The sequence below is a fragment of the Urocampus carinirostris genome, chromosome 20 (assembly GCF_059441175.1).
Source record: "Urocampus carinirostris isolate Australia breed hairy pipefish chromosome 20, RoL_Ucar_1.0, whole genome shotgun sequence".
NCBI classification, from domain to species: Eukaryota; Metazoa; Chordata; class Actinopteri; order Syngnathiformes; family Syngnathidae; genus Urocampus; species Urocampus carinirostris.
This window is the reverse complement of record NC_142368.1, coordinates 18,848,626-18,862,445: the sequence shown is the minus strand read 5'-3', so window position 1 is coordinate 18,862,445 and position 13,820 is coordinate 18,848,626. Positions and strand designations below refer to the sequence as shown.

Genomic DNA, 13,820 nt, shown 5'->3' with positions numbered 1-13,820 from the left:
GAGAATGTCTTAATTATATTGATCCAATATGACTCCTAAGTCACTTCCTGTCTGAGAGTCACGATCAAAATAAAAACAGAAAACAAACCACGTAAACCACAACTTAACAAATTACAATGAACAATAACAATGAACAAATTCATTTTTGCAGTACGACTATGAGTACGACGAACGCGGCGAGCGGGTGGTTCTAGGGAAAGGCACATTTGGAGTGGTGTACGCAGGCAGAGATCTCAGCAACCAGGTCCGGCTGGCCATCAAGGAGATACCGGAGAGAGACAGCAGGTGAGACATTGCACCTATCTTAAATTGTGGAATAAGTGACTTGTTTACCTCACTGCCCATTTTGCGCATCTGCTCCTCTTGCACTCTTTGCACTACTGTATAGTACTCATAGCTATAATTATTAAGTATATTATTTCGTATTTCAATACTCCAACTCAATACTACATATTTATATCTGTACATTCAAGGAAACTGTACGGGTCAGATGTATTGACATTTCGTTCTGTATACATATGTACAAGAATGACAAAGTATATCTGAATCTGAATCTGAAGCTGAAATGTAAGTTTCATTTTTTTCTGTTGTTGACATGATGGCATTTAGGAAAACACAAATTGAAAAACAATTGCATGTACATTAAGTTGTTTTACATAGTTGTACAAATAAGACCAGAATGGTTTTAACAATCAGGCAGAGAAGGGACAGGGCGACATTTTAGTTAATCAGATTTATTGTTCGGAATAACACCGTTATAAATATCGTGACGTAACGGTGATAATTTTTCAGTAAGGGGGTAATCTTACTACATTGATACCTCTACTTACAAATTGATCTGGAAGTAGCTTTGTAACCTGAAACATTTGTAAGGTGAGGCACCTTTTGAATGTAAATGCGATAATCCGTTCCAAGCCCCGCAAAAATATATATATTTATTTAACAAATCATAAAAGAGCATTATAACCTGAAACAGATGTGTGTTAAAATTAGATTACTGCAATATAAACATAAAATGAGAGGCACCTAATGTAGATATACAAAGAAAAAAGGAAGTAATCAAAATTTTCATTTACCTTTTAACTGGTCGCGTTTCTGGAAAAACTGACCCAATGACGTGGGCTTTTGACGACCCTTCGGAAATGTGCGAGGCAGACGTCATCATCATGAGCCCAAGTTGATGGTTTTCCTGGGTGATTTCTTTCCACGAATTCCGAGACTGTCGTATTTTACACAGGCTGTTGAAGAATAGCTACGTCCTCCTCCTAGCCGACACATGCGCTTCCATTTTTCATAACTTTCTATTATTTCTTGCTTCATTTAGATGGGCAGACAAAGTCTCTTCCTCTTCTTCTCGTCCACTTTCTGTGTGTCTTATATGGGGTCCATTGCAAATGCTAGCTCTTCATAGCGGTACCAGTCAGTATAACTAGTATAACTAATTACTTTTTTTAAAGTTTTATGCCCAACAGTGATTAGAACGCAAAACACAATGCATGGTGTAAATCAGCAAAGTAGCGAAACCCCGGAAAGCAAACCGCAGTACAGCGAGGGAATACTGTACACTGCATGAAGGACATGAGCTAATACATTTGCTAAAATTAAGTACATAAAATTTTGCGTCTCTGCTAGTCCTTCGGAAGTTTAATGTGTGAGGTAAAAAAGAGATATATAAAAAAAATGTGTCTGTAAGCCAAGCTAACAAGTGTTACTGGCACGCTAACACACCATATGTCTTGGCACCTGGAATCGGCAAAAATGTGACTGTTTTATTCTGAAAGGATGAAATCTGACAGACGCAGTGTGTTTGTTAGCTTATGATTTAGGATAGCGGTGAAAATCGACTTAATCATTCTGTTAGCATTAGAAAAACATTGACCCCCATTCTTCTAACATATCACATAATGAGGATATTTTTGGCTTCCAGGTATTCACAGCCCCTCCATGAGGAGATTGCCCTCCACAAGCACCTGAAGCACAAGAACATCGTCCAGTACCTCGGCTCCATCAGTGAGAATGGCTTCATAAAGATTTTTATGGAACAGGTGCCAGGAGGTAAGCCGACTGCTGACACTTGGTTTGTGTGGGGTTTAAATTGACCTCTTACATGTTGCGGGAGAGCAATTTACAAGACGCTAGAAAGGATGCACCAAGCATTCGACATTTTTTTACAACTGCCAGTTGGAGAGGGGGAGAGGCCAGAAGAGGAGGAAACTTGCGTCCATCTCCTTGGTCGCGCTCCCAACTCTGGGGGGCACTTCCCCCATCAAACTGCATTTATTTAGGCAGAACAAAGAAAGAGAAAGAAAGAAACGCCCCTTTGGGCGGTACCAATATTTGAAACAGAAACGTGATACCATCTGGTTTACAGATACACACTTTTTGGGGAAGTACCCTAAGCCCACCTTACAGTTTGTACTAGAGGTCAAATCGGGCCTGAAAAATTCAACCCGACCCGAGTCGCGGGTATATAAACCCGAACCCAACGGATTAACTTTGATAAACGAGGCTGAAATAAACCCGAAGCTTTCATTTTCCGTCCAAGTAAACGCGAAGCCATACTTCGGCTGTGCGTACCACAGTGCCGAACTGTCCGTTTCACTGATCCACGCTGATCTACGTTTGGCGCCGAAGTGCGCATGTCGGCAACGTGCGGTGAACGCAGGTGAAACCGAACAAAATGCCACCGAAAAGAAAATCCAATTCTGCAGATTACAAGCTGCAAATAGTGAAAAAGATTTGGCCAAAAAGTTTGTCAAGCTTGTAAGCTATTGGCAAGAAGGAGAAAGTATGTCTGACGTGAGGGAGGTGGAAAGAGGAAGTCGCGCGTCTTTTACCCCAACATTGAGGAGGAACATTTCTTTGGATTTAGTGATTTTGGACTTAAACTGATCGCAATTTTTTAATCTAAATAATGACTGAGCAAAAGTAAGTGCATGCTGTGTAAAACCTCAACAAAGGGAAAAAAAGGCGAGAGAGAAGCCCGACCCGCCCCACCTAATGATTGACATTTTAAGTACGGGCCGGGGTCGGGCCAAGATCTTCCCTCTAGTTTGTACCCCCAAAAATTTGTTTTGGCACCAAATCCATAGATTCTGGTAAAACGCATACTCAGTTGTATTTGGTACATTTTACGGAGGTGGATCCAGGTGCAGACACACGAGCTGATCGACAAATCTATTGGGGGCCATTGGGAATTAACAAAACACTTTTCACTCTTGGGAGGAGAGGAGAAAATGATAAACAAAAACACAGTCTAGACAGAAATCACGGTTGGCAAGGTACAGAAAGTACTGAGTCACTCAAGGGGATACATGAAGCTGTGCTGTCGTCACAGTTTCTATATACAGGGTCCCTAATGAGGGTCAGTTGTGGGTGATGAGAGGCATTTGTGAGGATCCGCCGGTCCACCTGCTCGCTGCTGCCCTCTGGGGGACAGTGGCATGCTGGATCCTAACACTTAAATAATCGCAATATTAGTATTAGGTTTTCTGATTTAATCTGCTATTGCATAGTTCATTCTATTGCTAAACATACTACTAGGAATGCTGCGATCACTCGCTGCTGCCCTCTGGAGGAGGATGGCGTGCTGGATCCTAACACTTTTATCTTAAATGATCGAAATATTAGTAGCAAGTTTTCTGATATAATCTGCCATTGCATAGTTCATTCTATTGCTAAACATACTACTAGGAATGCTGCGATCACTCGCTGCTGCCCTCTGGAGGAGGATGGCGTGCTGGATCCTAACACTTTTATCTTAAATGATCAAAATATTAGTAGCAAGTTTTCTGATATAATCTGCAATTGCATAGTTCATTCTATTGCTAAACATATAACTAGAAATGCAACAATCTGCTTGCTGCTGCCCTTTGTAGGACAGTGGCATACTGGATTTTAACACTTTTATCTTAAATGATCGCAATATTAGTATTAAATTTTCTGATATATGCCATTGCATAGTTCATTCTATTGCTAAACATATTACTTGCTTAAATTTCCTTTCACATTTTCTCAGCTCAAACTTTGCCAGTGGATGGTAATCAAACTCAGGTTGTGGCCGCGAGAACACCAAATGTGAACCAATGGGCAACCAATGATAGAGATTTCACAAAAAAAGGGCAACAGATCTCATTATCACGCTATCTTGAGTCACAGTACCAGAGACAAATGTTAATTTGTTGTGCTTTTCATGATACAATGACAATCAATTCAATTGAATTCTTCTACCTATTCTAAACATTGTAAATGACAGATTTACTGCTATTCTAGTGCGTGAAATGCACATGGAAATTAACATGTCTCTGGTATCTGTCTTGAACTAGAACAGGATCAGGACCCAAACGCGTGACGTTACTCACACACGCCTTTTATTTTACAGGAAATGGGGAGTCATGCACGTTAGGCAACAGTCTGGCGTGAAATGATAGGAAGCCAGAAGCCGAGGAGATCGAAACCAATTGAACGAGTTGATATCGGACAGATAGGGTCGATAACGGACCGGGCGGGACAGGATAGATAATGAAACAGGATATCGAAAATAAACTGGACAAAAAAGACGGGAACGAAAACTGGAGAAAATATTAAACAGGACAATAATAGACGGAGACAAAACTGGAAACCGAAATTAAACAGGACAAAATAAACGGGAACAATACCGGACAGGAAATACCAACTGGAACGGGACCGAGTTGAAACCCATGTCATGCGCGGCAGAAGTTCGTTGACGGACTGACAAAGGAAAAATGAGAGTACTGAACTTAAATACACAGAAAGCCAATCTGTCAATGAGCAGTAACTGGTGCCACACGGGCGGGGCCAATTGGGCGCCACGGCAACCGTGACAGTATCGTGACTACGAATTGTGACTATGAGATAAGACCTAATGCTTTTTGCTTTTTCAGTGCTCCCACCGCCCTGACCTGGGTTCGAATCCCGTTACCACCAATATTTTGCGATAATATAGCAACGAATAAATACAGTATATTTAAAAGGGTTTTTTTTTTTCACTCTGCAGGGAGTTTGTCTGCGCTACTCAGGTCCAAGTGGGGACCCCTAAAAAACAACGAGCCCACTATCGGCTTCTACACGCGGCAGATTTTGGAGGGGCTCAAATACCTGCACGACAATCAGATCGCACATCGGGATATTAAGGTAATGGATTATTTACATCTGAGAAAACTATATTTGTGGCTTTTCTTTGGAAGTGAAGTGGTAAGTGGTAAAGATTGGCTGCTTGTAATTGTGTTGTAGAATGCCTTATGTGTGTGTTGACCCACTTGACTCGTCATGGCGTGTTTTTGAAATCTTCAGGGCGATAACGTGCTAATCAACACCTACAGCGGCGTGCTAAAGATATCCGATTTTGGCACCTCAAAGCGCTTGGCTGGGATTAACCCCTGCACTGAGACGTTCACAGGTACACCCTGACTTCATATGCTTACTTGGGGAATATTATTTACTAGGATTGTTTTTTTAATTAAACACTTAAATAAATAATTCAAATTAGTAGCAAGAATAAGCAAAAGTATTAGCAATTTTATGTACCAGGGGTCGGGAACCTGTGAGTACATATGGATCGGGGATAAAAATTTTGCTTGGTACATGTGAAGCTCAGGTAACACTCTCATGATATTAAATAATGGTTTAGTCCGGTGTATATATAGGGCACATTCTCAACTACAATTTACAGGGTCAAACCAACATATCCGTTTTTTGGCAGTAATAACCCTTTACACAAGGGGTGTCAAACTCATTTTAACTCGGGGGCCACACGATAGAACAAACATTCTGTCGGGGGCCGGACTAGTAGATTCAAGAGAAAGAAAAAGAGAGATAAAGAAATAAGAGAAAGAGGGAGGGAAATGGAGAGAGGGCGGGATAAAGAAAGAAAAAGAGAGAAAGGGAGAGAGCGTGAGAAACAAAAGATGAAAACTCGTGAGAGAGGGGGAAAAGAAAGAGAGAGGAAGAAAGAAAGTCAAAGAGAAATAGAAAGACAGCAGGAGGGAAAAGAGAAAAGAAAGCGCGAAGGGTTTGAAGAGAGAAAAATAAAAGAGAGAAAAGGAAAAAAGGAAGTTAGAGCAAAAGAGATTAAAAGACACAGAGAGAGAAAGAGACAGAGCAACAATGGAAGAGAAGGAGACACAGAGGGAAAGAGACAGAGTAGAAGAAAACGGGTGGAAAAGAAAGAGAGAGAGAGAGAGAGAGAGAAAAAAAAAAATACAAGTACAGTGTCTTTGTCAGAGGCACCTGGCTTTGACTCGTTTTTCTCTTGCGCTTCTCTGAGTGTTGTCTCGCGGGCCGGATTCAATCCCTTAGCGGGCCTGATTTGGCCCGCGGGCCGCCTGTTTGACACCTGTGCTTTACACGGATGCTCATTGAACTATGTATGTTCACTGTTGAGATACTTTATGATAAAAAACCCACTGAAGAAACTGTAAATGAATAAAACCCCAACAATTCCACTTAAATGGGTTAGCGGTAGAGGTGGGCAGATCCCTGCACACAGCACTCCTGTCTCTTTTGCGCCCAGTGCAATCTGCGTCGAAGTAAATACAGCGATGTCCTTGTTTGCACTATTTTGTGACATTTTTACGAAAGAACTTTGCTTGCACCTTGTTTTGAAGTCAGTACTTTTACTTAGACTTAAGTCATATTGTTCCGAAGTAACTGTAATTTTACCTGAGTAAAATATTTTGCTACCCTACCCACCTCCCCTGAGCTAAAAGAGGGTTTGACTCCCCTGTTGCCACTCCCAAATTTCTCTTTGAAGAATTGAGGAAGGAAATATGCTGGGTTTTTCCACCATAAAGTAAGTTTAATACCAGTGCGGCCTGCTTTACATTAGCCGCCTCCTCTTTTTAACGCTCTTACAAACAATAAATCATCTGTAAGCTATTATTAGCACACAATGTACTTCGTTTAACAAGTGTGTTATTTCTGTAAGCGGGACGTCTAACTCTAACATGAGGCAATGCAAAATGTCCCTTTAAAGCTTGAATTAATGAATGAATCAAATCGAGAAACAAAAAAAAAGACACACTGTTATCGTACATGTTCGAAAGGGAGTAAGAAGAAGCATATGCTTTTTAAATCCTACCCCTTTGACTTCCTTAAGATTTTTGGAGAGGGCGTCGTTGGGCGTCGCCCCAAAATATACGCAGAGAGGAAATATGGCAAAGAAGGAGCGCTCTTTATTCAGAATTCACTCGGAATTCACTGGGGAACCAAAGCGGCGCCAGCCTGGAAAAGTTTGGGAACCATTAGTTTAAATGATGGATTGAAGAAGCATCTAAATTTACTTTGAGGACAAGTCTTTTATAAGCCTTTCCGCTTCTACCCGCCATTGTTAAGGTTTTGAGGGTGAATGGACCCCTGTGGGGTAGGCAGGAACTGCAGATAGAGTTGCTCAAAACAAGGACAGTATTTATTTACAACAACAACACAATATGATAATAACAATGTAGATTTGCTTTCATCTACCTTTTGCCATGTCATTCAGACGCCATTTTCTTCCTCTCGGTACTTTGCCAATATTGTTTTTTTTCTCTTGAACAGTTGAATATTTGGACATTGTTTGAACTCATCCTGTAATTTGTTCCAAAGTTTAACTCCACATACAGACACACACACACACACACTCACACCAGTTGGATTTTAAATTTACTACATCCCCTCAAGTTATAGCTTCCATTTTTTTGCGTGAATAAGTTTGCACTGATGTCATTTAGAGAAACTCAAACAAGAAAGCAAGAGTTTCTTCTCGGCTGCAAAAAAAGTAAAATACCTCGTTTCCTATGCCGACTTATTTTCCTGTTTTTTAGTGCTTTTGTTTTTAGAAGGCCTTACTTGCAAATGCAATATATACTCCAAATTTCGTTTTTTTCGTTGTTTTTTAATGTATTCATTCATTTCAGGTACACTCCAATATATGGCTCCAGAGATTATTGACAAGGGTCCTCGTGGCTACGGCAAGCCGGCAGACATTTGGTCACTGGGCTGCACCATAATAGAGATGGCCACAGGGAAACCGCCCTTCTATGAACTTGGGGAACCACAGGCTGCCATGTTCAAGGTAGGAGACCACAATACGGTCACTAGTAAGCTATTTCCTTAGCATACACTCGGCAGCTGTTTTAAAAAAGATCATTTTTAACAAATAAGGAAAAGTATGTTTTAGTTGTCTTTTATTTATTGATTATAAAATAATCTGTCGATATTTCTTGTTTTATGCATGGTTGGTAGGTCCGTAAAAATATTGATCGATTAGTTGGTCAGTTGCTCAGGCGGTTGGTGGAAAAATTGATTGTTGGGTTGCTCGGTTGGCTGGTTGGTTGGTCAGTTGGTGTAAAATTGATCAGTTGTTTTTTGGAGGTTAGTTAGATAGTTGGTTGAAACAAATGATCAATTAGTTGGTCAGTTTGTGGGTTGGTCAGTCGGTGTAAAAATTGATCAGTTGGTTTGTAAGTTGGTTGTATGGTTGGTTAGTTGTTGGTGTAGAAAATGATTAGTTGGTCAGTTAGTCATTGATTTGTTCAGTTAGTTTGTGTAAAATTGGTTGGTTGGTTGGTTGTTTTTTGGGTTAGATAGGTAGATGGTAGAAGCAAATGATCAGTTAGTTGGTCAGTTTGTGGGTTGGTCGGTCAGTGTAAAAACTGATCAGTTGGTTTGTAAGTTGGTTGTATGGTTGGTCAGTTAGTAGATGGTGTAGCAAATGATAGGTTAGTTGGTCAGTCAGTTAGTCATTTAGTTTGTCAGTTATTTGGTGTAAAATTTAATGGTTGGTTGGTTGGTTAGTTGGTTGTTTTTTGGGTTAGATACCTGAATGGTAGAAACAAATGATCAATTAGTTGGTCAGTTTGTGGGTTGGTCGGTGTAAAAATTGATCAGTTGGTTATTAAGTTGGTTGTATGGTTGGTTAGTTTGTAGTTGGTGTAGAAAATGATCAGTTTAGATGGTCAGTTAGTTAGTCATTTAGTTGGTCAGTTAGTTGGTGTGAAATCAGTTGGTTGGTTTTTGGGTTAGATAGATAGATGGTAGAAACAAATGATCAATTAGTTGGTCAGTTTGTGGGTTGGTCGGTCGGTGTCAAAATTAATACGTTGGTTTATTGGTTTGTAGGTTGGTTGTTTGGTTGGTTTGATTGGTTGGTTGATTAGTTGGTAGATTTATTGATATTTGTTTACAAAAGTGTGACTTAGAAATGAATAACATGAAAAATAAATTTAAGGCAACGTACGTACATTATTTTGGAATAATTTAGGAATGAAAATTTTATCCTAACTCCATAGAATTTGATGGAAAATTCCCATAGCCGCAATATATTCTTAAATTCTATCTATATTCATATCTTATACTAATGGATCGATAAGTATAGGTATTGGTCTGAAAGAACTGGTATCCAATAGCTCAAAGTTCTGTTATTCTTTGGCTGTAACTGGTGTTACACTCCATTCATCCATTTGTTGCACTAGTATTGTAGTACAGAACTTGTTTTCCAAATCACACGACATGACGTTTTTGTCTTTGCGCCTCGGGTAATATGAACACACGTCGACGTAATTATCACAAGGAGAAAGCAGAAACATTTTTTGAACTATTGTCTCAACAAACAAGCATGACGTGTACGAGTTTTTCCACTCCCCGCTCGCGTTTCTCTCTCTTTGAACACGCTGACGTGAATGAGACGCTTGTTTTCCTGTTGCACAAGTCCTTTCCCTGGTGCCAACATTGAGTTCTTCGAAGGTCGTCTGGAACGCATTACTGTATAAGAGTGAATCATGGAATATTCCATATGTTAACGTGGCTCGCATTCCTCTGCCGAAGGTCTGAGAGTGCACCAAAACAGGATTTAGTTATTTTAGGGCACCTATGTTGAAGTCAAGCTCCAAGGTGTTCTTTGGCCCCAGAAATGATCTCGATTTATCATTGCCTTATACCGGTGTCTGAGATAATGTCTGCCCCGATGCCCGGGGCGTGCATCTTTTATGTCGGGCGTACAACTTATAAAACGTCTCATTTTCCAAAGTAGACCCGAAGAGAACAAAAGAAAAATGGAGAAGTGGTTAGGAATCAGGCCAAAACCTCAGCCCCAGATGAACGATTCAAAAGAAGCTAACAACATTGATGACGCTACAAAACGTAAACGTACATTAAAAGCATCGTGGAAAGAGGAGTTCACGTGGCTTGTAGCAGACGATGCAACGCAAACATTGCATGAATGAAGATGAGAAAGTATGCAGCCAATCAGAAGCCTGCATCGAATAACTTCGTGCTTCCAGACTTTCCCGAGGGTTATAAAGTCGCGCATTCGCATATCATTTTCCAAAGTAGATGCGAAGAGAACACAAGAAAAATGGAGAAGTGGTTAGCAATCAAGCCAAAACCTCAGCCCCAGAGGAACGATTCAAAAGAAGCTAACAACATTGATGACGCTACAAAACGTAAACGTACTTTAAAAGCATCGTGGAAAGAGTTCACGTGGCTTGTAGCAGACGACGCAACGCAAACCTTGCATGAATGAAGATGAGTAAATACAGGTACATACTGAGGGCAGATGGAAAACAGCCAAGTCATATACATGTAATTATTGTTATAAGTAGATTCTTAATAAACTTAATTTTAAAATGTTGTTCTGTTATATATTCTGATTAGATAGATAGATAGATAGATAGATAGATAGATACTTTATTCATCCCCTAAGGGAAATTCACATTTCCAGCAGCATCCCTGAGCTGAGAACAATACAATAATAAAGCCAAAAGAAAACAATATACAAATACCCAGTGTGACGTGCAAATGCCCACTTTAGCATGTTATATAGATTAACTAAATAGTGCTACACAGAACACATAATGCAGTAAGATCCAATGTAGGTGGTGTGGTTTAATGTGGGCCTTTACTCTGCCGGGTGGAGTTAAAGAGCCTCATGGCATGAGGAAGAAAAGATCTCTTCAGTCTGTCCGTAGTACAAGACAGTGACAGCAGTCTGTCACTGAAACTGCTCTTCTGTCCGGAGATAATGCTGTGAAGCGGATGCGATGGATTGTCCATGATTGACCTCAGCTTTTTCAGTGCCTGTCTCTCAGCTGCTGTTGTTAGGCTGTCCAGCTCTTTGCCCACAACAGAGCTCGCTTTCCTAGCCAGTTTATTGAGACGAGAGGCATCCTTCTTCTTGACGCTGCCTCCCCAACACGCTGCCGCATAGAAGAGGGCGCTTGCCACTACTGTCTCATAGAATATTTTCAGGAGCTTTTTGCAGATGTTGAAGGAGGCCAGCCTTCTGAGGAAGTAAAGTCGGCTTTGCCCTTTCCTACATAGAGCTTCTGTGTTGGCAGTCCAGTCCAGTTTGTTGTCCAGCTGCACACCCAGGTATTTGTAGGTCTGGACAAATTCTACACATTCTCCCTTGATGGTTACAGGAACCGGGTGAGTTCTGGTTCTCCTGAAGTCAACCACCATCTCTCTGGTCTTGGTGGTGTTTAGGTGCAGGTGGTTTGCGTCGCTCCATCGGACAAAGTCCTGAATCAATTTCCTGTACTCCTCCTCCTGCCCGTTTCTGATACATCCCACGATCGCAGTGTCATCGGCAAACTTTTGCACATGGCAGGACTCAGAGTTGTACTTAAAGTCCGATGTATATAGAATGAATAGGAACGGAGAGAGAACGGTCCCCTGCGGAGATCCTGTGCTGCTAACCACGGTGTCCGATGTACAGCCCCCCTGTTTCACATACTGCGGTCTGCCTGTCAGGTAGTCAGTAATCCATTCTACAAGGTGTGAGCTAACTCCCATCTCTGTCAATTTCCTACTCAGTAGCAGAGGCTGTATGGCAGGGGTGGGCAATTAATTTATATCAGGGGCCGCATGAGAAACCTGAATTGTGTCAGAGGGCCACCAACTTTCTTTCATTGTAAAATGCTCAAATTAAATATTTTGAATAGCTGATGCTGATAATCAGAAGAATATAGTACTCTGTAAATATTTATATTAGGCTATGTGAAATTGTGGTGTATTGGTTAAATAAGAAAAACAATCATTGAACCAGTGCAATTTATTTTTAACTTGTTAATTTCCACAAACAATAACTTGTAATGTTCTCCACCTCATGTTACCTCTTCAGTGAGAATAATCCAGTCTGTTCTGGGCTTGAACAAGGGCATTGGAATCTGGCGGAATGTCTGAAGTGGCTATGCGAAGGACAGCTGAGAGGTGGTCAACAGTCATAGAGGATCTATGTTTGGATTTATTAAACTTCATAACTGAGAATGTCTGTTCACAATGATAGGTAGATCCAAAGAGGACTAGGATCCTCTGAGCATGCTTCCTCAGGTGTGGAAAGTTCTCCTCTTTGAGGGAGTAAAAATCCAGCAGTGAGACTGACTTGAAGTGATCTGCCAGAAGTGTGTCAGACTGCAGATCTATGAGTTCCATCTGAACTTCACTTGGGGCATCATCCACACTGCAGTTGAAGGGAGAAGAGACCATGTGCATTTCACTCTCAAGAGTTTTGAAATGGCCTTGAAAACTCTGCATGCAATGTTTCTAACATGGTTGAGTACTTTTGGAGGTGATCGCCTGATCTTTTGGTCTCCTTATGTGTTGGCAAGTGGGTCAGAATGTTGTCCTTCACTTGGCTTGAGAGAAGCTGCAGTTTTCTCATAAAAGCCTTCACTGCACTGTACATCTCATGCACAAAAAGGCCCTTGCTCTGCAGTTTGACATTAAGTTCGTTCATTAGTGCAGTCACATCCACAGTGAATCCGAGGTCTGCCAACCAGTCTTCATCTGAAAGTTCTGAGACGTCATGACCTTTCTGAACACAGAACTCCTGAATCTGGTTTCTCAGGTCCCAGACACTTTTCAGAATTTTGCCAAGGCTGAGCCACCTAACAGTGCAGTGATAGCTTATGTCACCATGTTCAGCCTCATTTTCCTCCAACAAAGCAACAAACTGTCTGTGATTTAAAGCTCTCGCTCTGATGAAGTTAACCATTTTAGTGACATAATCAACAACATGTTTCATTTTTAACACTGTCTTACACAACACTTCCTGATGTAAGATACAATGCAAAAATGTCAATTTCTGATCAGGGTTAATTTCTGTCACTTTATCCTGCATTCTCTTTAAAAGTCCAACATTTTTCCCGGCCAGATTTGGACAACCATTTGTTGTCACACCTGCAAGCTTGTTCCATTTCAGTTCTAACATGTCCATACATCCATACATGCATTTACCTCTCTGAACAAGTCATTACCTGTGGTTGTCCCTTTTATTGACTGCATGGATGCGAACTCCTCCGTGATTTGAAAGTCTGCGGTTATCCCAAGTAAGAAGATGAGCAGCTGGGCGGTGTCACGTACATCGCAGCTCTCATTCAAAGCCAGAGAAAAAAAGTCAAAGTCCGCCGCTCTTTTCTTCAGCTGAAGCTCTAAATTTCCCGTGATTTCCTCAATCCGCCTCGTTACAGTGCGTCGGGAGAGTGAAACGTTCTCAAACGCGCCCTTTTTTTCTGGGCACATCAGCTCAGCAGAGTCCAATAAACACTCCTTAATAAACTCTTCGTCGGAAAATGCCCTACTTTTTCTGGCGATTTTATGAGAAATTACATAACTTGTCCTGACGGCTGCATCTCTGGAAGTGTGAAGTTTAGTGAAAAATCCTTGTTGGGTTTGTAGTTTTGCTAGCAATGCATCAGACTCCCTTGCACGCTCTTCACCAGACAGGTTTCTGTATTCATCTTCATGTTTGGTCGTGTAGTGGCGATTCAAATTATATTATTTAAACACAGCAACCTGTGTACCACAGACTAAGCACACTG

General features: G+C 41.1%; 1 protein-coding gene across 1 annotated transcript in view; it reads left to right on the top strand.

The window, feature by feature from the left end:
• map3k5 (mitogen-activated protein kinase kinase kinase 5) overlaps positions 1-13,820 on the top strand; it is a 79,010-nt gene that overhangs the window by 45,008 nt on the left and 20,182 nt on the right. The window contains exons 15-19 of the mRNA XM_088324965.1: positions 152-285; positions 1,928-2,055; positions 5,018-5,154; positions 5,314-5,419; positions 7,917-8,074. Of these exons, the coding sequence (XP_088181091.1) occupies positions 152-285; positions 1,928-2,055; positions 5,018-5,154; positions 5,314-5,419; positions 7,917-8,074 (663 nt within the window). The remainder of the gene's footprint in view (positions 1-151; positions 286-1,927; positions 2,056-5,017; positions 5,155-5,313; positions 5,420-7,916; positions 8,075-13,820) is intronic.